The sequence below is a fragment of the Indicator indicator genome, chromosome 2 (assembly GCF_027791375.1).
Source record: "Indicator indicator isolate 239-I01 chromosome 2, UM_Iind_1.1, whole genome shotgun sequence".
Classification (NCBI taxonomy): domain Eukaryota; kingdom Metazoa; phylum Chordata; class Aves; order Piciformes; family Indicatoridae; genus Indicator; species Indicator indicator.
Genome location: NC_072011.1, coordinates 64,900,850 through 64,924,375, shown reverse-complemented (window position 1 = coordinate 64,924,375; position 23,526 = coordinate 64,900,850). Strand labels below are relative to the sequence as shown.

Here is a 23,526-nt window from a genome sequence, read left to right as displayed (position 1 = left end):
CCAGCTTTCCTACAGCCCCCTCCTGGTACTGACCTGACTATAAGGTCACCCCAGAGCATTCTCTTCTCCAGACTGAACAGCCCCAACTCTCTCAGCTTGTCTTTATAGGAGAGATTCTCCAGACCTCTGATCATCTCTGTAGCTCCAATACTGAACCTGCAGAAAATAATTCACTGTTATAATCCAATAAAACCCTAACCTTTTACATTTACCTCTTTGAACACAGGTATGGAAAAATAATGTAAATTAAATTACATGTTTGCTGTTTTTCCACCTAGGGTCCTTCTGGACTAAAAGGAATTCTGGATTCTCTGAACAAGCCTTCTAATGAGGTATGGTCTTTTGATGTAGTGTTTGTGTTGATGACTAAGAGGCATCTAAAGTAGGAATGATCACAGTTTGTATCCCTGCAGCAACATTCCCAAATTAATCCAAAAGGCAGACCCTTCCCTGTCCCTTTTCTGCATCCTTGCACAGGCACAATTGACACTTCAGTCACATTCCTGCTGTGCCATTTATTCTCTTGCTGTGTTTCTTACCTGATGAAGCTGCATCTGGAATATTGTGTCCAGTCCTGGGCCCCTCAGCTCAAGAAGAACCTCAGGGAACTGCTTGAAAGAGTCCAGCACAGAGCCATAAAATGGTTAAGGGAGTGGAACATCTTCCTTATGAGGAGAGCCTGAGGGAGCTGAGGCTCTTTAGCTTGAAGCAGAGGAGCCTGAGAGGTGACCTCATTGCTGTTGATAAAGCTGTGCAGGGTAAGTGCCCAGAGGCTGGAGCCAGGCTCTGCTGGGTGATGCCCAATGACAGCACAAGGGGCAGTGGTGGAAGCTGAGGCATAGGAAGTTCCATGGAAACAGGAGGAAACATTTCCTCACTGTGAGGGTGACAGAGCCCTGGAACAGGCTGCCCAGGGGGGCTGTGGAGTCTCCTTCTCTGGAGATATTCAAACCCCACCTGGATGCATTCCTGTGTGACCTGGCCTGGGTGCTCCTGCTCTGGCAGGGGGGTTGGACTGGATGAGCTTTGGAGGTCCCTTCCAACCCCTAACAGTCTGTGATTCTGTGGCATTCTGTGTAAATTGTGACCACATTTCTGTTGCTATAGAGATTTAAATAGATTTCTTGTTTGTTTGTTTCTCCTGAGGATATTTGTACAGCTTCTTTGCATTGGTGTTTCTAGGAATCATGAGAAACTGCTACCAGGAAATGTGAGGGATATTAAAATCTCATCACAATTAGTCACATCATCCCCTCATAATTAATAATGTCTTGCACCTATAATTTCTCTATTTTTTTCTAGCAGATTATTTACAATTCTGTTACTTGTATGGTATCCATGGCACAATGATTTCAAATCATTTGTGGCAACCAAGCTTTCTTTTGTTGTTTTTTTTTTTGGGGGGGGTTGGGGGGCTTAGTATCCCCCACCCTATCGTGTAAGGAGGCTGCAGTACAAGTCTTGCAAAGCAAAATTGACTTGATCCACAGTGGAAGAGAGCACTATAAATACAACTGCTGATTGCAGCAGCCACTTGTGCTGAATGGCAAACCAAGATCAGCAGCCTTGCTTTGATGAGGCTGAGGGCAACCTGCTGAGGAGAAACAGGAGCATTGCTCCTTCATGGGGTGGGAGACAGGGTTGGAACATTTCTTCCCTGTTTTTTTTTTTTTCCCTTTCTGCCTGTTCTTGTGTAAGCAGAAAATAGCCTGGGCTATTTTTGTATTCCTTCTTGTTATGTCTTCTGTGCTTTCAGCTCAAAGGAGCTGTGCTCTGTGTGTTCCACACATTCATTTTGTGCTCTTTGTTATGCCAAGAAACTGGTTCTGCCCCACTCTCTAGGCTACAATACCTCAGTGATCTGTAAATGATGCCTTGTGGTTTGTGGTCATACACTCCCAGGTCTCTGTTATCATCCTTTGCTTGGGCTTTCAAAGCCTCTCTCTGTCATCTTTTTCCTTACTGGTTTTCCATACATAGATATGAGGAATCACAGAGTTGGTTTGCAGACTGGAGAAGAGAAGGCTCCAGGGAGATCTAATAGCAGCCTGCCAGGACCTGAAGGGGGCTACAAGAAGGCTGCAGAGAGACTGTTTGCAAAGACCTGCAGTGACAGGATGAGGGACAATGGCTTCAAACTAGAGAAGAGCAGATTGAGATTGGATGTTAGGAACAAGTTCTGCACCATGAGAGTGGTTGAGCACTGAAATGGGCTGCCCAGAGAGGTGGTTGAGGCTCCATCCCTGGGGATATTCAAGGTGAGGCTTGACAAGGCTCTGGGGAATCTGATCTGGTGGAGGATGTCCCTGCTGACTGCAGGGGGGTTGGACTGGAAGACCTTTAGAAGTCCCTTCCAACCTAGACCATTCTATGATTCCCTGGTTGGAAAAGACCTTTGAAGCCATTGAGTCCAACCATTCTCTTACTCTACCAAGTCTGGTGCTAAATCATGGCCCTCAGCACCATAGCTCTGCCTCTTTGGAGCACCTCCAGGGATGGGGATTCAACCACCTCCCTGGGGAGCCTATTCCAGGCTTTGATAACTTCAGTCAAACCTGCATCTCTACAGTCCTCCTCTGCAGCTCCCAGTGCCTTGTAGTCCCTCTTGATGTTCTTCAGATAGCTCACAGCTGTGTTGCTGCCCACATGAAACAGCAGCAGTGGGTAAGAGTCAGTGGGAAACACAAGTTCTGGCAGCCTCTAGGTTATGTCCCTGAAGCAAGCCTTCAGAAAGCAGCTTACACCTCTAGCTTGCAGGTCAGGATGGCAAATGGATGCCTCTGTGCCTCCCAGAAGAGAGTCACTCACTACTATCCCCTGCCACTTTGTGGCTGAAGTAGTGACACAACAGGGAGCTGATCTGGCCACCTTGCTTGGATCTGTGGACCTACCAGATGCAGGCTCCTTGTCCTTCTCAATCTACAGAGCCATGAATGGGTTCTGCAGGGTCAGCTCAGGCTTCCCTGGAGGTTTCTTCCTCCTGCTAGTTCCAGTCCTTCCAATTTGCCATTCCTCACCCTTGCTGGCTTTCCCTGTTTCTGGGTGTGCTGGTGGGGAAGTCTGGTGCCTGGACCTTGGTCCTTAAATCTATGTTTTCTTTGAGGAGCACTGTGAAGAGCCTCTTGATGATATTCATAGAATGGTTTGGATTGGAAGGGACCTTAAAGATCATCCAGTTCCAACCCCCTGACATGGGCAGGAACACCTTCCACCAGCCCAGGTTGCTCAAGGCCTCATCCAACCTGGCTTTGAACACCTGCAGGGCAGGTGGATCCACAACCTCCCTGGGCAACCTGTTCCAGTGTCTCCCCACCCTCACTGTGAAGGATTTCTTTCTAATATTCCTTCCCTTTCCTTGCACCTCACTGCTTGTAGCAGACTTCAATTAGTTCTAGTTTCCATTTCCTCTTGCTCAGGAGTAACAAGCTTGTGCTTTTGTTGTAGAAGAGAAGTGCCTTTTTTTTTTTTTTTTTTTTTTTTGCTGTTCTTTCCCTACCTACTTGAGAAATGTAGTGTCATAATGGGCATAAAAAACCACCACAGCACATTCTCTGCTTTGGCTTCAGGAGAGAAAAATCACAGCTTTGCATAACAATGTTCAGCACAGACATTTCCCTTCTCTGCTTTTGTTCAGCTCCTGCTAGTCTGACTGGAGCATGAGTGCATGGCAAAGGATGTGTTGCTACAATACATTACTGAGATGTACTGCACAGGCATTTAGAGTCCCTTTCTGGCAGTAAATTAGGACTTGTGCATCCACATGCTGGTAAATCACATGAAATGTTTATGGTGAATAAATTGTGCCTGGAAACAAGTGGTGATGTGCTCTGCTCTCTCATCTGTGTGGTGCTATTTCTCCCCAGAGTGATCCAAGACTGCTGGCATTACTTGGGACCCCGGGACCTAAAGGGCAGAAGGGAGACATGGTAAGCATTTTGGCTGTCTGCCTTGTCTCTGCCACTCTGAGCACACTGTATTTTATTTGGTTGAGCACAAATGGTCTTTGAAGGAATAGATTTTAGATATTCCTGCCTCTTGGATCTCTGTAGTCCATTATCTACCTCATGACTCTGTCCTGAAGGTGCAACACATCAACCTTTCTCTTCATGAGGAGGAACTTCTTCACTCTGAGGGTCACAGAGCACTGGAAGAGGCTGCCCAGAGAGGTTGTGGAGTCTCCTTCTCTCTGATCAATGTCTATCAATATCTGAGGGCTGGGGGTCAGGAAGGAAGGGACAGGGACAGCCTCTGCTCACTGGTGCCCTAGGATAGGACAAGGGGCAATGGATAGAAACTACAGCACAGGAGGTTCCACCTCAACTGTGAGAGTCACAGAGCCCTGGAGCAGGCTGCCCAGAGAGGTTGTGGAGTCTCCTTCTCTGGAGACTTCCCAGCCCTGTCTGGATGTGCTCCTGTGTGACCTGTGCTGGATTCCATGGTCCTGCTCTGGCAGTGGGTTTGGACTCAATGATCTCCAGAGGTCACATCCAACCCCTAACGTCCTGTGAGCCTGTGATAAGCAGAAAGGGAAGAGGCAGGAAGAATTATGTATAGCTTCTTTAACACTATTTGAGGAAAAAAACAGCTGGTTGGGGGGGGGCAAAGACTCTAAACCCCATTAAAATTAAACTAATATTTTTAATAGTAAAGTTTATGAATGTTTGAAGCAATTTGTTTGTGATGCTGGGACTTGCTATGCCAAACATACTTACAGTCAGCATTTTAAAGGTTATGTGGAGGTCACATTCTGAATCCACACCATCTGGCAGCACATTGTTGTTAGAGGCATCAACCCTGTTTAGAGGGTTGGATGGGTTTTTAACAACTGGATCAAGCCTGCTTAAATAGTTGGATGGATTTTTAACACCTAGATGCCTTTTAAAAGTTGATAGAAAAGGGAGAAGTGCTCCTGATACCTCCTAGAATCAATCACAGCTTTTACTTGGAAGCCTGCTGATCTGCCACAGAGAACATTTAAGTGGATTTGCAGAGGGTTAAATCTTTTCATTGCAAGAAAAATTAAGATTTTGTTGCCTGCACAGAACAAAGTACAGCTGAAGGAGGAGTTTATTTGCATGTGTTAGAACAGAAAAAAAAGGTTAAAATGTGATCTCTTTTGTTTTAAAGGGTGAAAAAGGAGAACTGGGAATGAGTGGTGTGAAAGGAGAAAAGGTAAATGCCTTGTTTTTGTGCTCAGGTGTGAGATCAGAAGGTGACTGAAGGTACTGATTACGAATCAAATCTTGGCAAATATACACAGGATGAAGAAAATATACTGGGGAATGGGAAAAGCTGTGGGTCTCTGAGTGTCCTTAGTCATTTACTCAAGGTCCTCTTTGAGAGGGGCAAGTATGCAAATAAACTTCCCAGTTCCAACAGTTCACCAAGTCCTTAGCTTTAGGCATATCCAGACTTTATCTCAATACCACCCTGAAGGTATTTTTGTACGAGTTTATGACAAGCAACACTCCAGGCTCAGGGCAGTGTGGCTGGAAAGCTCTCTGGCAGAAAGGGTCCTGGGGATTCTAATGGACAAGCAGCTGAACAGGAGCCAGCAGTGTGCTCAGGTGACCAAGAAAGCCAAAGACATCCTGGCTGGGATCAGAGATGCTGTGTCCAGCAGGAGCAGGGAGGGAACTGTCCCCTGGTACTCAGCTCTGGTGTGACTGCACCTCAAATATTGTGTCCAGTTTTGGGCATCTTGATACAAGAGAGACATTGAGGTCCTGGGGTGAGTGCAGAGGAGGGCAAGGAAGCTGGGGAAGGGGCTGGAGAATAAATCTGATGAGGAGAGACTGAAGGAACTGGGGATATAGTTAGTGTGAAACAGGAGTCTGAGGGGAGACCTCATTGCTGTCTACAGCTACCTGAAAGGAGGCTGTAGAGAGGTTGGTGCTGGTCTCTTCTCACAGGTAATCAGTGACAGAACATGAAGGAATGGCCTCAAGATGCACCAGGGCAGGTTTAGACTGGACAGTAGGAAAAAAAATTCCCAGCAAGAGTGGTCAGGGATTGGAATGTGCTGCCCAGGGAGGTGGTGGAGTCACCAACCCTGGATGTGTTTAAAGGTCACTTGAATGTGGTGCTTGGAGCTATGGTTTAGGGGTGAGCCTTGCAGAGTAGGGTTAATGGTTGGACTTGGTGACCCTGAGGGGCTTTTCCAACCTGAATGTTTGTGTAATTCTGTAATTTCCTAACAAATTAGATAACATTCACCCTTTTTCAGGTTGCAAATATGATCTTCAGTATATGGATGAAAAAAACAGGAGTCAGACCTGTTCTCCAGACCCCTCCCCAGCTTCAATCTGTGCTAACCTCTTGCTTCTGTTTCCACAGGGAGAGCCTTCTGAAAAAGGGGACAAGGGAGATCCAGTAAGTACAGCCACGATTTGGAGCTCCACATGGGAAGAATTTACATTTGATATGATTTTCCATCCTGTGTTCATGCTGTGATATTTTTCTTTGCACACTTTCAGCAAATTCAGTGATTCTGTAGATTAGGATAGGTATTGTCTCCTCCTTACACATGCATCAAGTTCACACACATTCTCTTGGAGAAGAGAAGGCTCCAAGGAGACCTTAATGTGGCCTTCCAGTATCTGAAGGGGGCTACAGGAAAGCTGGGGAGGGATTTTTTAGGGTGTTGGGTAGTGATAGGCCTGGGGGGAATGGATCCAAACTAGAGGAGGGGACATTTAGATTAGATGTTAGGAAGAAGTTCTTCACCATGAGGGAGGTGAGACACTGGCACAGGTTGTCCAGGGAGATGGTGGAAGCCTCATCCCTGGAAGATTTTGAGGCTAGGCTGAATATGGCTCTGAGCAACTTGATCTAGTGGGAAGTGTCCCCATTCATGGCAAGGGGTTTGAAACTAGAGGATTCCTGAGGTCCCTTCCAACCCTGACAATTCTATGATTCTATGATTCTATGTTCAGTTCATAAATTTTCATACAGTAGGCACCACAGAATTGACTGGATTGGAAAAGACTTGGAAAAGATTGGAAAAGACTTGGAAAAGGCTTGGAAAAGATTGGAAGAGATCATCAAGTCCAATTATTACACCCTGTCAGAAGGATTCCACTTAGCAAAAGATAAAATATGTCTTGGCTCCATATATATATAAATGAGAGATGTTTGATTCAGGTTTTTAAGGCCAGGCTGGATGTGGCTGTGAGCAACCTGCTCTAGTGTGAGGTGTCCCTGCCCATGGCAGGAGGGTTGGAACTGGATGAGCCTTGAGGTCCCTTCCAACCCTGAGAATTCTGTGATGCTATGAATAAAGAAAAAACAAACAGAGGTGTCCTGTTCTTCAGTTTTACAGTAGCTGGTGCAGTCCATGATGTGATTGTGTTCCTTGAAGGTTTTCTTCTCTTCTCTTCTCTTCTCTTCTCTTCTCTTCTCTTCTCTTCTCTTCTCTTCTCTTCTCTTCTCTTCTCTTCTCTTCTCTTCTCTTCTCTTCTCTTCTCTCTTCTCTTCTCTTCTCTCTCTCTCCTCTCCTCTCCTCTCCTCTCCTCTCCTCTCCTCTCCTCTCCTCTCCTCCTCTCCTCTCCTCTCCTCTCCTCTCCTCTCCTCTCCTCTCCTCTCCTCTCCTCCTCTCCTCTCCTCTCCTCTCCTCTCCTCTCCTCTCCTCTCCCTCTCCTCTCCTCTCCTCCTCCTCTCCTCTCCTCTCCTCTCCTCTCCTCTCCTCTCCTCTCCTCTCCTCTCCTCTCCTCTCCTCTCCTCCTCCTCTCCCTCCCCTCCCCTCCCCTCCCCTCCCCTCCCCTCCCCTCCCCTCCCCTCCCCTCCCCTCCCCTCCCCCCCTCCCCTCCCCTCCCCTCCCCTCCCCTCTCCCTCTCCTCTCCTCTCCTCTCCCTCTCCTCTCCTCTCCTCTCCTCTCCTCTCCTCTCCTCTCCCTCTCCTCTCCTCTCCTCTCCTCTCCTCTCCTCTCCTCTCCTCTCCTCTTCCTTTCTTTCCTTTTTCTTTCTTTCTCTTCCTTTCTTTTTCTTTCTTTCTCTTCCTTTCTTTTTCTTTCTTTCTCTTCCTTTCTTTCTTTTTTTCTTACTTTCTTTCTTTCCTTCAGTCTTTCTTTCCTTCTTTCCTTCTTTCTTTCTTCCTTTCATTCTTTCCTTCTTTCCTCCTTTCTTTCTTCCTTTCCTTCTTTCCTTCTTTCCATCTTTCTTTCTTTCTTCCTTTCATTCTTTCCTTCCTTCCTCCTTTCTTCCTTTCTTTCTTCCTTTCATTCTTTCCTTCTTTCCTTCTTTCTTTCTTTCTTCCTTTCATTCTTTCCTTCTTTCCTCCTTTCTTTCTTCCTTTCATTCTTTCCTTCTTTCCATCTTTCTTTCTTTCTTCCTTTCATTCTTTCCTTCTTTCCTCCTTTCTTCCTTTCTTTCTTCCTTTCATTCTTTCCTTCTTTCCTTCTTTCTTCCTTTCTTCTTTCATTTCTTTCTTTCTTTCCTACAATCAATCTTTCTTTTCTTTTCTTTTCTTTTCTTTTCTTTTCTTTTCTTTTCTTTTCTTTTCTTTTCTTTTCTTTTCTTTTCTTTTCTTTTCTTTTCTTTTCTTTTCTTTTCTTTTCTTTTCTTTTCTTTTCTTTTCTTTTCTTTTCTTTTCTTTTCTTTTCTTTTCTTTTCTTTAAAATTGTTTCTGGGTTGAAGTCTCTCATTTTGCTTGCCTTGCCAGTTTTCAATGTGGTATTTAATGTCAGGCAGCTTCCCCATAGCCATTTTGCGTGTGCACAATCATTTTTGGTGACTTTGGGATCTTTTCAGAACAGTCATTCTCTGAGAGTCTCTTTACATCTCTTGCTTATTTTTTAACTAGCTGTTGTCCTCTCTTCTGTCCTTTGACAAAAGCCAGTGATGCTGTTTAACACACAAGTGAAGGTTGCTCAGCTGCTTGTGATTAAGATACTATAGCAAACCAAAAGTAGACAATGTGTGGGTTTGAAGATGAACACTTGGTCACCAGCAGAGACTTAGTGGTGAAGAATAGGCTTTAGAATCATAGAATGGTTTGGGATGTAAGGGACCTGGAAGGGACTTCCAAAGCTCATCCAGTCCAACCCTTCTGCAGTTAACAGGGACATCCTCCACTAGATCAGGTTGCTCAGAGTCTTGTCCAGCTTCACCTTGAATATCTCCAGGGATGGGACCTCAACCACCTCCCTGGGCAACCTGTTGCAGTGTTCCAGCAGCCTCATGGTGCAGAGCTTGTTCCTCACATCCAATCTCAATCTGCTCTGCTCTCATTTCAAACCATTGCACCTGGTCCTGTCCCTGTAGGCCTTTGCAAACAGTCCCTCTGCAGCCTTCTTGTAGCCCCCTTCAGGTACTGGAAGGCTGCTGTTAGGTTTCCCTGAAGCCTTCTCTTCTCCAGGCTGAACACCCCCAGCTCCCTCAGCCTATCCCATAGGAGAGGTGCTCCAAGCCCCCTGATCCACTTCATGGCCACTCCCTCAGGTCCATGTCTTTCCTGTGTGCAGGGCTCCAGAGCTTGATGCAGTACTGCAGGTGAGGTCTCAACAGAGCAGAGCTGCAGAATCACCTCTTGATTTTCTGGCCACACTGCTTTTGATGCAGCCTAATGTTTTAAAGAAAAACTGTTTGCAAACAAAGAAGCTCTGAAGCTCTTAAGCTTCTTTGCTTTCAAACCATTTTTCTTTCCAACAGCAGGAAAACCTGCAAGCAGAATGAGTTTGAAAGAGTTTGTACAAAGCAGCAGGGATTCTGTAATTTTTCTCAAGATTTGTTAGGTTTGCAAACTGTAATACATCATTTTTAGGTAGAAAATTAAACTCTTAGTTGATATTTATTAAAGTTTTAACTTCTTTACCTGCTCTTTTCAGGGAGAAACTGGACTGGAGGGATCAAAAGGAGATAAGGTAAATTTTTTTTGACTCATACACAGTGTACACAATCAATGGTGGACAGAAATAATACTGAGGGTAAATTTGGTTGTTTTTTTTTTAATATTCCTTCAAATAGGGTGAAACAGGAGACCCTGGACCACCTGGTCTTATTGGGAGTCCAGGATCAATGGTAGGTGAATGCTAATTTTGTGGTGTTAACAACCATTACATTTTATGCTGTTCTATAAGAGGACTTTGAGTGCTTCCAGCTCATTAGGTAAAACTAAAGGGCAGAGGATGCAAATAATTTGTATCAATGATTATGCCTGGATCATGGATGGTCCCAGTGTCCTTTTCACACCCAACAGTAATTTGTTCACATCCTACCACTTTCTGTGGTCTTTCTGACATCACTTTCTGTGATCTTGATGCTCCCTGTGGCCTTTCAACATCCAACGGTAATTTATTTACATCCTACCTGTTTCTGTGGTCTTTCTGTGATCACTTTTTGTGATCTTGATGGTCCCAGTGTCCTTTTCACATCCCACAGTAATTTATTTACATCCTACCAGTTTCTGTGGTCTTTCTGTGATCTTGATGGTCCCAGTGTCCTTTTCACACCCAACAGTAATTTATTTACATCCTACCAGTTTCTGTCGTCTTTCTGACATCACTTTCTGTGATCTTAATGGTCCCAGTGTCCTTTTCACACCCACCAGTAATTTGTTCACATTCTACCACTTTCTGTTCAAGATCTGTGGAAAATTTTCCAGGCACAGCCTGGGACTCCCACACTCAGCAAGGAATATTTATATGCAAAGCTCAGAAGTTATTTGGTCACTCAAGAATATGAGCACCCATTGCAAATCCACTGGTGGCTGGGGTTATTTTCTTTATCCATCAGTGAGGCAAGGAGTAACCACTGCCAGAACATCAGCAGTTCCTCTACTTAATCCTCTGAGACTGCAGGTGATGTCAACTTGGAATAAACTAACTGAAGCACAAATGTCTTGAGGATCTCTTGTGATGACCCAAATTCTGTCAAATAAAGGTAGAACTGGACACTGGGAAAATGTGACCTCCCCCCAGCACTCTTCACAGACTCATAGATTGCATCAGGTTGGATGGAAGGGACCCTCAAAGGTCATCTTGTCCAACACTCCTGCACTCAACAGGCACACCTCCAACTAGAGCAGGCTGCCCAGGACCATGTCAAGTCTGATCTTGGATGTCTGCATGAATGGGGCCTCTGAGCAATCTGTTGCAGTATTCCACCACTCTCATTGTGCAGAACTTCCTTCTGATGTCCAACCTAAATCTCCCCTGCTCCAGTTTCAAACCATTGCCCCACATCCTATCACCACATGAATGCTGGATATCATCATATCAAGTTCCTGCAATCATCTAAAGAAGTCCCAGAGAGGAAGAGATGATGCTGTAGGGTTCATGAAACTGGATTTTAAAATGATTCCCCACACTTAACTCCTCAGACTGCTCTTGGAAAGCCTTTCTTGTTAGGAGCTACTTGAAATAATTGCTGCTGCTGCAGTGGAAACCTAGGTCACCTTCACACTGGATACCTTCCAGAAGAGGCTCATAGAGCTCCAGAGGATCATTAGGGTTTGCACCAAGTCACCCTCCTACCTCTGCATCTCAATCCCTTTTTCTTTTAGTGCTCTGGAGTCCTTCTGAAGAGATCTGTTCCAAAAAGAGAAGGAACCCCTAGCACAGAGTTAAAAATTCCCTTCCAGATCTGTCCCTGGAGGGAGGAAATCCCAATTTACTCCTTCTGGGTTGCCTTTCCTTTTAGGCAGTGCCTTTGCATTTGCCTCTATCTGCTTTGTGTGCATCTGATTTTTGTATGTACCAGTCCCAAACACAGATTGGAGTAAACACTAAGTTAAGGGAGAATGAGCAAACTCTCTATTCCTGACTCCAGGTGGAAGATAATTCTTCATGCCAGTTGTTTTAATCTATCTTTACACCAACTTACACAAGATATATTGCCTTTTCCCTCATGCATCTGTTACTTCTTTTCACAGGGACTGCAAGGACCTCCAGGACCTGTTGGACCCAGGGGACTGCCAGGAGAAGTTGTAGGTATTGGGTAGCTACACCAAGCTGTAGAAGTGCTGGTGTCAATGGTTAGCCAGTGAAGTGGTACCATAGAATCATTAAGGTTGGAAAAGCCCTCCAAGATCATCAGCTCCAACCATCAACCCTATGTGCCCACTAAACCATGTCCTGAAAGGGCCTTCTCTACACATTTCTTGAACACCTCCAGGGATGGTGACTCCACCACATGCCTGGAGGTGTTCAAGGCCAGGTTTGATGAAGCCTTGAGCAACCTGGGCTAGTATGAGGTGTCCCTGGCCATGGCAGAGGGGTTGGAAGTGGATGATCTTTGAGGTCCCTCCCAACCAAAACCATTCTATGATTCTATGAGTACTAATGCACAGTAAATCAGTGTGAACTGATCAGTAAATCATCTGTAATTTTAGCTAAATCTTTAAAGTAATAGCTATGAAATGATACAGTTACATTTTATTTTCATTCCAGGGCTTACCAGGAGAACCTGGAGTACCAGGAAACCCAGGAGTTAAAGGAGACAAGGTTTGTTTCAAGCATTTTAATTCAGAGCATACCAGTCTGTCATCTCTTGAGGTAACCTTCCATCATCATTCTGCAGTGCATCTGCCTGGCTGCTTTGGGAACTCATTTGAAAATGTAGAAGCAGGAACCCTTCTCCTTGGAGATGCTACAGGCCACTTTGGCAAACCATTTCTAGACTATCTCAACATTTCAATTACTGATTCAAATTTATCTTCTAGGGGGACTCTGGTGGAATTATAGGACCTCCTGGACACCCAGGTCCAAAAGGTGATGTGGGACCTCCTGGACCAAGCCTGCCTGGCACACCAGTAAGTCCCTTCTCTGGAAAGCAAAGCTTTTATGACTTTATTGGTCACAGGGAACAAATGCCACAGATTTCTCATTTTGCAGTGAGAGGAACCAGAAGTTTGGGGGTTGGGGGTTTGGGGTTTTTGTCTTCTTTTTGTGTGTTTTTTTTGTTGTTGTTGTTGTTTGGACTTGTTCTGCATTGGCGAGGCCACACCTTGAGTACTGGGTTCAGCTTGGGGCCCCTCACTCCAAGAAGGTGCTGGAGCAGGTCCAGACAAGGGCAACAAAGCTGGTGAAAGGTCTAGAGTCCAAGTCTGTGAGGAGCAGCTGAGAGAGCTGGAATTGTTGAGCCTGGAGAAGAGGAGGCTGAGGGGAGACCTTGTGGCTCTCTACAACTCCCTAAAAAGGAGGCTGGAGAGAGATGGGAGTTGGTTTCTTCTTCCAAGGAACAAGCAATAAAACAAGAGGAAACAGCCTGAAGTTGCACCAGAGGAGATTTAGGTTGGATATGAGAAGAAATTTCACTGAAATGGTTTTCAAACCCTGGAAGAGGCTCCCCAGGGAGTGGCTGACTCCACATCCCTGGAGGTGTTTCCTAGTTGCAGAGATGTGTTTCTGAGGGACATGGTTTAGCCCCACATTTGGTAGAGCTATAGAATGGTTGGACTCAATGATCTTAAAGGTCTTTTTCCAACCAAAACAGTTCTGTGTTCTGTGTTTCTGTGTGGTTTTGTGGGTTTTGATTGGTTGGTTGGTTAGTTGGTTGGGGGGGGTTGTATGTTTTGTTTGTTTGTTTGTTGAAGTGATTTGAAAGCTTCAACACAGAAGATTTCACCTCAACAGAAGAAGAATCTTCTTGACAGTGAGGGTGACAGAGCACTGGAGCAGGCTGCCCAGAGAGGTTGTGGAGTCTCCTTCTCTGGAGTCCTCCTTCTCTGGAGTCTCTCTCCAAACCCAGCTGGATGCATTCCTGTGCAGACTACCCTAGGGGGATCCTGCTTTGGCAAGGGGGGTTGGACCCAATGATCTCTGGAGGTCCCTTCTAGCCTCCTATGTACTTGTGACACTGTGAAAATTGAAATACTTATTGTAGTGCTAAGTGCACCAACATAGAAGCTAGGAAAAAAATTAGTGCAAGGCTCACTGATGGCAGTGGGGTTGACACAAAGACATCTGGAAACCTGTCAGAGGTTATTTATATAGATTGAATTCTTCTGCCAGTAAAATTCAGCTATTTTATTTTATTTTATTTTATTTCAAAACTTTTTTTTTGGGGGGGGGTGGGGGGGAGGAGGAAGGATGTGTTCTGTGTCATGATTTCATTTTCCCCTTCTTTTGTTGTTTCTTTGGTTGCTTTTAGGGTCCCACTGGTGTTCCTGGAAACCCAGGTCCAAGGGGACCAAAGGTATGACAAATATTTTAGTTCTGTTTCTTAACTTTAAAAAAAATTGATAAGATGCTAGTTCCCATGTTCAGCCTTATTGTAACTGGAAGCTTTGTACCTTTCTTAGGGAGAAAGAGGACTACCTGGTGTCCAAGGAGCCCCTGGGGAGATGGGGCCCCCTGGAATAGGCATTCAGGGATCCCCAGTAAGTATTCCAGACTTTGGGCTTCTCCTTGCCTCGCTGAGAGACTCCAACAAGCCAACAAGGCTTAGTAAAAAGCCATGGCAGGAACTCTCTTCTGACTCAGCTCCCCACTCAACATCTGTTCCCTTTCTCCAGACCCACAGCTTTCTAGCAGGATTCTAGAGGTCCTAAAACTGTGACTAGTGAATAATTTGAGCTTTCTAGCAGGATTCTATAGGTCTTTAAACTGGGACTAGTGAATATTCTGAGTTTCCTAGCAGGATCCTAGAGGTCCTAGAACTGTGACTTCTGAATATTTTGTGCTTTCTAGCAGGATCCTATAGGTCTTTAAAGTGTGGCCAGAGAATATTTTGAGTTTCCTAGCAGGATTCTATAGGTCTTTAAAGTCTGACTATTGATTATATTGAGCTTTCTAGCAGGATCCTATAGGTTTTTAAGCTGTGATGACTGATTTTTTTTGAGCTTTCTAGCAGGATTCTACTGGTCTTTAAACTGGGACTAGTGCATATTTTGAGCTTTCTGGCAGGATTCTATTGGTCTTTAAACTGTGGTTACTGATTTTTTTGAGTTTATTAGCAGGATCCTCTAGGTCCTAGAAGTGTGACTAGTGATTATTTTGAGTTTCCTAGCAGGATTCTAGAGGTCCTAAAACTGTGACTACTGATTATTTTGTGCTTTCTAGCAGGATCCTCTAGGTTCTAGAAGTCTGACTATTGATTATTTTGAGCTTTCTAGCAGGATTCTATTGGTCTTTAAACTGGGACTAGTGAATATTTGGAGCTTTCTAGCAGGATCCTCTAGGTCCTAGAAGTGTGACTAGTGAATATTGTTAGTTTCCTATCAGGATTCTATAGTTCTTTAAAGTGTGACCAGAGAATATTTTGAGCTTTCTAGCAGGATTCTATAGGTTTTTAAACTGTGATTACTGATTTTTTTTTGAGTTTCCTAGCAGGATTCTCTAGGTTTTTAAACTGGGACTAGTGAATATTTTGAGTTTTCTTGCAGGGTCCTATGGGTCCAACTGGATCAACAGGTGTGCAGGTAGGATAGAATTCTTCTCTTTAATATTAAAAAAGCCCACTGATTTAGTTTAAGAAGTTTACAGTAAAAATAAAATATATTAATAAATAAATAAAATTAAATTAAATTAAATGCAATGAAATTAAAAGAAAATAAATTAAATGATTAAATGAAAAGAAATGAAATTAAATGAAATGAAAAGAAATTAAAAGAAATTAAAAGAAATGAAATAAAATTAAATATAATAAAATGAAATTAAAAGAAATTAAATAAAATTAAATATAATAAAATGAAATTAAAAGAAATTAAATAAAATTAAATATAATAAAATGAAATTAAAAGAAATTAAATAAAATTAAATATAATAAAATGAAATTAAAAGAAATTAAATGAAAGAAGAAAATAAAAGAAAATAAAAGAAAATAAAATAAAAGAAAAGAAAAGAAAAGAAAAGAAAAGAAATATAATAAAATAACATAAAATAAAGTGAAATTAAATAAAATGCAATGAAATGAAATTAAATAAAATGAAATATAATGAAAAATGCAATTAAATGAAGTGAAAAGAAAAGATACAAAAAGAAATGAAATGAAATTAAATTAAATTAAATTAAATTAAATCATGAAATGAAATGAAATGAAATGAAATGATGAAATGAAATGAAAAGAAATAAAGTAAAATAAAATAAAATAAAATAAAATAAAATAAAATAAAATAAAATAAAATAAAATTATTAAGTCCTAATTTTTTGCTTCTCCTCTTAGGGCCCTAGGGGACCCCCAGGGTTGCCAGGAACTCCAGGTACCCCTGGTATTAATGTAAGTGGCAATTCTCTCTGTGTATACAGTAAAACTAAATGCAATGTGTCCCTTGTGAATGATTTAAGGCATCAACTGTTACATTTCCTTCTAGGGCACTCCAGGAAGAGATGGAAAGCCAGGTCTGCCAGGCCCTCCAGGTGATCCTGTACGTATGCATAGAGAGCTTCTGCACCTGTTCTGGTGCAAATATCTTCCATTTAAAGGAAGAGAGAGAACCTACAAAGCCTCAAAGTCCAACTGACGACATTAATTTGATTTTTCAATTATTAAATCCTTTGGGGATCTTTTTTTTTTTCCCCTACTTGAATCTATTGAAGGAGAAATTAAACTTACGTTACTGTATGCAAGAAAAATACCTTGGTTCAAGGTGGGATAGTTTGTATGCTAAAGCTTCTGCCAGGCAGAGCATTCCAGAAGATGTTCTGTGTGAAGTCAATTCTCACAGGCACCAGGACAGGTTAGGAGATGCCCTGCAGGAAAGCAGCTCCATGGAGGAAAACCTGGGAGTGCTGGTGGACAGCAAGTTCTGCATGGGACAGCAATGTGCCCTTGTGGCCAGGAGAGCCAATGGCATCCTGGGGTGCATCAAGAAAAGTGTGGCCAGCAGGGCTAGGGAGGTTCTTCTCTCCCTCTACTCTGCCCTGCTGAGACCACAGCTGCAATCCTGTGTCCAATCTGGGGCTCCCCAGTTCAGGAGAGACAGAGACCTGCTGGAGAGAGTCCAAGGGAGAGCCATGAGGATGCTTAGGGGACTTGAGCATCTCCCCTGTGAAGAGAGACTGAGAGCCCTGGGGCTGTTTAGTCTTCAGGAGAGAAGGCTGAGAGGGGATCTGATCAATGTCTATCAATAGCTGAGGGGTGGGTGTCAAGTGGAGGAGGCCAGGCTCTTTTCAGTGGTGCACACTAATCAGCTAAGGAACACAAGGGTACACAAGGGTACAAGGCTTGAACATAGAAGGTTTCACCTCAACAGGAGGAGAAACTTCTTTACAGTGAAGGTGCTGGAGCCCTGGAGCAGGCTACCCAGAGAGGTTGTGGAGTCTCCTTCTCTGGAGGCTTCCCAAACTCCCTGGCTGCATTCCTGTGTGGACTACCCTAAGGGATCCTCCTTTGGCAGGGGCATTGGACTGGATGATCTCTGGAGGTCCCTTCCAATCTCTAATGTACTGTGTGATCCTTTGAAAAGTTTGGGGATCCTGAAGCTAATTTTGCTGTACCACAACAAGAAGACATGGAATGAAATTCTGAGATCACTTAGCTTCTGAGGCAATAGATTCCATTTAGCACTAACAAAACCAAAACCACTAATTAACTTCTGACCCTTTACCATGCTTAAGGAGTTACCATCTCCTCTTGGGTATGTATTGGAGCAGTGATTTGAATTGAACAGTTCTATGGCTTTCCAGATTTTATGAAGTTCAGCACAAACAAATGCCTGAGACCAAACTGTAGCTGTAAAGATGATTGATTATTACATGGGAGTCCAATGAGAGTCCAATGTGCATATCTGCAAAACAAAGGCAAAACTTCAGTTGTTACTCCTGCTCCTGCCTGGAGTCCCAACAACTACCTTGGAACTTCCAAAAAAAACAAATTTCTCTTTAGAAATAAATGGTGGTTGGGCTTCACTCCGCTCTGCTGAGACCTCACCTGGAGTGCTGTGTCCACCTCTGGAGCCCTCAATACAGGAAAGAGGTGGAGCTGATGGAGTGGGTCCAGAGGGGGCCATGAAAATGGTCAGGAGACTGGAGCACCTCTGCTGCAAGGACAGACTGAGGGAGCTGGGGGTGTTCAGCCTGGAGAAGAGAAGGCTCCAGGGAGATCTAATAGCAGCCTGCCAGGACCTGAAGCAGGGTACAAGAAGAATGGAGACTGTTTGCAAAGGCCTACAGTGACAGGACAAATGGCAAAGGCTTCAAACTAGAGCAGAGCAGATTTAGATTGGATGTTAGGAACAAGTTCTGCACCATGAGGGTGGTGGAACACTGGAGCAGGTTGCACAGGGAGTTGGTTGATGCTGCATCCCTGGAGATATTAAGGTGAGGCTCAGCAGAGCTCTGGGCAACCTGATCTGATCTAGTGGAGGATGTCCCTGCTGACTGCAGAGGGGATTGGACTGGGTGAGCTTGGGAGGTCCCTTCTGACTCAGACCTTTCTGAGATTCTGTGACCAGGTGATCTGCAGAGGTCCCTCCCAACCCATTTTGTGATTCTGTGAAATTAAATGGTTAATTTGGACAGAGGAGTGATGTTGAACTACATTTGAAACCCACATTTTTCCTTTCTCAATTATGATTTAAAAAATAGCTTCAACCCATAGGTAGGTAATCAGCTCTGTGTGTAGGGAAGTAAACTTGGAAAGGATGAGAACCCACCAGAACCTGTAGTGTTGTGCAAGACATTAACTGCCGCTGCCCTTTTTCATCTCAGATTGCACTGCCACTGGTGGGAGACATGGGAGCCATACTGAAGGTAAACATTTTCAGAGCTTCAATATCTTTCTTTGCTTTGTAAAACCAAAATCTGCACTTGGAAGTTTCCATAGGTTCAATTCTAACCACCTTGGCTTGAGATTTTTGTTAGGTATTGCTTTATTGTATGGGAAAGCAGCAGATTGGATGTTAGGAAGAAATTCTTCCCCATGAGGGTGGTGAGACACTGGAACAGTTTGCCCAGGGAGGTGGTGGAAGCCTCATCCCTGGAGGTTTTTAAGGCCAGGCTGGATGTGGCTGTGAGCAACCTGATGTAGTGTGAGGTGTCCCTGTCCATGGCAGGGCGGTTGGAACTGGATGATCCTCGAGGTCCCTTCCAACCCTGACAATTCTATGATTTGAAGGGTGCATGAGGTCATAGCCAGCAAGTGTCTTGGCCAGCACATCCAGTCCACAGTATGAACTGCTTCTTGCTGGTGATACCAAACTGGGAGGAGTGGCTGACCCCCCAGCAGGCTGTGCTGTCATTCAGTGGGACCTGGCCAGGCTGGAGAGTTGGGCAGGGGGAAACCTCATGAAGATCAACAAGGGCAAGCATAGAGCCCTGCACCTAGGGAGGAGGAACCTCCTGCACAATAGGGGCTGGCCTGCTGGAAGGCAGCTCAGCAGAAAAGCACCTGGCAGTGCTGGTGGACAGCAGGTTCCCCCTGAGCCAGCAATGTGCCCTCATGACCAAGAAGACAAATGGCATCCTAGGGGTGTGTCAACAATACTGTGGCCAGCAGGACAAGGGAAGTTCTGTTCCGCTTCTGCTCCACCCTGGTGAAGACAGATCTGCAGGGTTGTGTCCAGTTCTGGGCTCCCTCATTCAAGAGGGACAGAGAATTATTGGAGACACTGAGATTCTGAGGGGATTGGAGCATCTCCCTTACAAGAAGAGGCTGGGTGACCTGGGTCTCTTCAGCCTAGAGGAGAGAAGGCTGAGAGGGAAGCTTAGCAATGCTGATCCATGTCTAAAGGGTGGAGGTCATGAGGATGGGGCTGGGCTCTTTTCAGTGGTGCCCAGTGATAGGACAGGGGGCAATGGGCACAAATTAAGCCCAGGAGAGTGCTTAAGGAAACAAAAGAAAAATCATCTTCACTGTGAGGGTGCTGGAGCCCTGGAGCAGGCTGCCCAGAGAGGTTATGGATTCTCTTCTCTGGAGACTTTCCAACCTTCCTGGACATGTTCCTGTGAAACCTGCTTTAGGTGACCCTGCTTTAGGTGGGGTTTCAACTAGATGATCTCTGGAGGTTCCTTCCAAGCCAGACTGAGCTGTGGTTCTGTGACTTCTCCACTTCATGTTGTAGCATTAATATTGGCAATATACCAAAGGAGAAAATGAGGTTGGCATTTCTAAGGTATTAATGAAGTGTGAAGTGATCTGCTGGGTTTCAAAATGAACAGTGTGCTCAGAAGGCTTTCCATGTGAAAAACACACATCATTCCTGAGGAAAAAGATTGTCCTATCCTATTGGCCTTTATTAATACCTGCACTTGGGGTTTATTGGCTTTCTCATTCCCAGATTGGATTTCCTTTAGGTCTGTCTTTGGCCTTTTCCCTGAATCTTTCTGTTTGTAATTGTGTTGTCTTTCCTCTCTATGTGCTGCTCTACCTCTTTGTTAATCCTCTTACTGATTCTTGATGCTTCATTCCTCTGTGTTCTGCGGTTGATGCTGCCATAATATTGTAATTTAGCTGGAGAATCCTTCTCTCAACAAAGCAGGAACCCTTTACTTTAAATTTACTCTGGATTTGGAGATGAGGTGAGGGTAGCCTCCCTAAAGATAAAAAGAAAATGGTTTGCTCAAACCTAAACACACAGGTGCCTGGGACTACCCTAAAGGAAGGCACCTATGAGTCCTCCCAAAATGAAGCTAAACATTTGTCAGCATCATTTGAGGAGATTGTGTGAGAGATGGGCAGGGAAACAAAGGCCATCTGAACCAGTATGTTGTGGAGAAGAGAGAAAGAACCAAAGAGGAAGCTTTGTGGGAAAATGAAAGGGTGGTCACAAAGGCAGGAAGGAAGCCTTCTGCACAGATCATACCTCCTGCCTCTGCCACAGAAATGGTCATTTGTCACTTCACTTTCTCTCTCTTCCTCAGGGTGATCCTGGCACAAGAGGTCCTCCAGGCATCCCTGGTAGAGAAGGGCCAAAGGTAAGTTTTGAAGAGAGTACTTTATAGTACTTTATCTTGCCTTTCTGCTTGTTAAAAATAAAAGGCCAGACTCTCACCTTTGTCAGTCTTGGCCTTTTTTTTTTATTTGATTCCTATCCCTGCAGCATCTGAGCAGCCTCAAGATTTGAATGATTTTTATGGTTCAGCCTTCTTCTTGTCTCAGTTTGCTTTTGCTCTCAGGAAAGTGTGCAAAACAGCCAGATGGCTCTTCTGTGTCTTGTTCCAATGAAACCAGCTCAGATGTGGCTCTCCACCAGGGCATTGCTTGTTTTAGGTGAAACAGTCACAAGAATCCTGCAATGAAGAAGGAAACTTCCCATATCACCCTCAAGTGTGCAGTGGTTGGACCACCTTGTGCCTTTGCACTGTGTTCCCATGGGGGTGATGGATCCATTCCACTGGGACTGGGAGTGTCACAGATGTCAATCAAAATTCTGCTTCACTTCAAATGGGTCAAAGGCCACATGGTTTGGCAAATGGAGATCTCTTCTAGTTGAGCCTAATTCCATCAGAGTGCACTTTCTCCATTTCAGCAAACGTTTCAGCCCTTTGATATTAATAAGATACCTTAAAGGAGGTTGTGGTGAGGTGGGTGTTGGTATCTTCTCCCAATTAAGGAGTGATGGGACAAGAGGAAATGGCCTCAAGTTCCACCAGGGGATGTTTAGACTGGATTCAAAGAATATTTTCTTTCCTGGAAGAGTGGTCTGGCATTAGAACAGGCTGCCCAGGGAGGTGGTAGAGGCACCATCCCTGGAGGTGTTCAAAAACGTGTGGACATGACATTTAGGGACATGGTTTGGTGATTACCAGTTGGATTTGATGATCTGAGAGGTCTTTTCCAACTGAAGCAATTCTGTGACTCTGAGATGTCTCCATCAGGCCTTTTGGCTAGTTTGCCTACTAGGTAAAACCCACTCATTTCCTTTGACCTCAATGTTTGAATGCTCTCAGGTGGCACTGAGCCATGTTTGTGCTTCAGGCACTGTTGCTGTAAGGATTTCATACTAGCAGATATTAAATGTGAGTCATAAAATGCTCTGCAGAGTGTGAAAGTCATTGTTCTCTAACAGAAACTTTTGGAATCTTATGTTTTCACAGGGAAGCAAAGGTGAACGTGGATTTCCAGGGCTTGCTGGAGAGAAGGGAGATGAGGTAAAATCATTTCTACAGCAGAGCCATTCTGATCTAAACCTCCATAAAGATCTGGACCAGGATTGAAATGCACAGAGTGTTCTTTAGAACATGCACAGAATGTTCTTTAGAACATGCACAGAGTGTTCTTTAGAACATGCACAGGTCTCTTCTCCCTAGCAAAAAATCATAACATGAGAGGAAATGACCTCAAGCTGCACCAAGGTAGGTTCAGGTTGGAGATTAAAAGAAACTTCTTGACTGAAAGGATTCTCAAAGCCTGGCACAGGGAAGTGGTTGAATCCTCATCCCTGGAGGCATTTCAGAGGCAGAGATGTGGTGCTGAGGGCCATGGTTTACCCCAGGCTTGGCAGAGTTAGAGAATGGTTGGACTGGATGATATTAAAGGTCTTTCCCAATTTGATGAACTTCAAGGTCTTTTCCAATCAGATGATCTTCAAGGTCTTTTCCAACTTAATTTGATGATCTTCAAGGTCTTTTCCAATCTGATGATCTTCAAGGTCTATTCCAACTGAAACAATTCTGTGGTGGTACTGTGATGAGAGTGTCAAAGTTTGTAGGACAAGTGGTGTTTAACAGTCAAGCCAGAAGCTGCCTCTAACCTTGTTCCTTTAGAGCCTCCTCCCAGCGGGGTGGGTTGTGGGGTTTGTGGGGTTTTTAAGTGCTAAGAATAATGCCAGCCTTTTAAATCAAAATGCATTTTTATGTGATTCTAATCCTGCTGGACAGGCTGAATCTAAGTAGTTTGTGAGGTGTGAGTGGGAGAGGAAACAGACATATTCTCTTTTAATTTCCAGGGCCTTCAGGGTGTTCCTGGACTGCCAGGTGTAGCAGGACCCAGTGGACCGTCTGTAAGTGTGTGGTATCATCTCAGAAGAGGTTACCATGATGAGTAAAACTTTAGAGTCTTAGTTTCTTGTCCTTTCTTTTGGCTTTTAGAAGAGTAATAATAAAATCTTACCCATACTGGTTCTAATAAAAGAAACTGAAGGGTGATTTCCAGTGGTCCCCAGTACCCAAAAGGGGACGACAAGAAAGGCAGGGAGGGACTTCTTAAAAGGGCTTGGAGTGATAGGATGAGAGGGAATGGATTGAAGCTGGAAGAGAGGAGATTTAGACTGGAGATTAGAAAGAAATTCTTTCCAGTGAGGGTGGGGAGACACTGGAACAAGTTGCCCAGGGAGGCTGTGGATGCTCCCTCCCTGGAGGTGTTCAGGGCCAGGTTGGATGAAGCCTTGAGCAACCTGGGCTGGTGGAAAGTTTCCCTGCCCAGGGCAGGGGGTTGGAACTGGATGATCTTCAAGGTCTTTTCCAACCCAAACCCTTCTATGGTTCTATGAATCTTAGAGGTCTCTTCCAAACCAAAATGATTCTATGAGTTGATGTTATTAACAATGCAGTCATGATGTGGACTCCAAGTTTGTGTCACTCCAATAGGTTTGGAGTTTTGGCATCAGCAGAGACTCTGTGAGGCTGCACAACCTACAATGTGCAAACCTGCAGTGAATTGTGCAATTGCACCCAAGTTACAGCAATAATATTAGCAATCAAAAAACTAA

The 23,526-nt window shown here is 44.3% G+C and overlaps 1 protein-coding gene across 1 annotated transcript in view; it reads left to right on the top strand.

Annotated features, from left to right (window-relative positions):
* COL19A1 (collagen type XIX alpha 1 chain) overlaps positions 1 to 23,526 on the top strand; it is a 204,041-nt gene that overhangs the window by 146,276 nt on the left and 34,239 nt on the right. The window contains exons 16-33 of the mRNA XM_054394527.1: positions 279 to 332; positions 3,864 to 3,926; positions 5,128 to 5,172; positions 6,337 to 6,372; positions 9,824 to 9,859; positions 9,963 to 10,016; positions 11,869 to 11,922; positions 12,386 to 12,439; positions 12,658 to 12,747; positions 14,088 to 14,132; positions 14,239 to 14,316; positions 15,322 to 15,357; positions 16,101 to 16,154; positions 16,249 to 16,302; positions 18,587 to 18,628; positions 20,738 to 20,791; positions 21,914 to 21,967; positions 22,765 to 22,818. Coding sequence (XP_054250502.1) covers positions 279 to 332; positions 3,864 to 3,926; positions 5,128 to 5,172; positions 6,337 to 6,372; positions 9,824 to 9,859; positions 9,963 to 10,016; positions 11,869 to 11,922; positions 12,386 to 12,439; positions 12,658 to 12,747; positions 14,088 to 14,132; positions 14,239 to 14,316; positions 15,322 to 15,357; positions 16,101 to 16,154; positions 16,249 to 16,302; positions 18,587 to 18,628; positions 20,738 to 20,791; positions 21,914 to 21,967; positions 22,765 to 22,818 — 957 coding nt within the window. The remainder of the gene's footprint in view (positions 1 to 278; positions 333 to 3,863; positions 3,927 to 5,127; positions 5,173 to 6,336; positions 6,373 to 9,823; positions 9,860 to 9,962; positions 10,017 to 11,868; positions 11,923 to 12,385; positions 12,440 to 12,657; positions 12,748 to 14,087; positions 14,133 to 14,238; positions 14,317 to 15,321; positions 15,358 to 16,100; positions 16,155 to 16,248; positions 16,303 to 18,586; positions 18,629 to 20,737; positions 20,792 to 21,913; positions 21,968 to 22,764; positions 22,819 to 23,526) is intronic.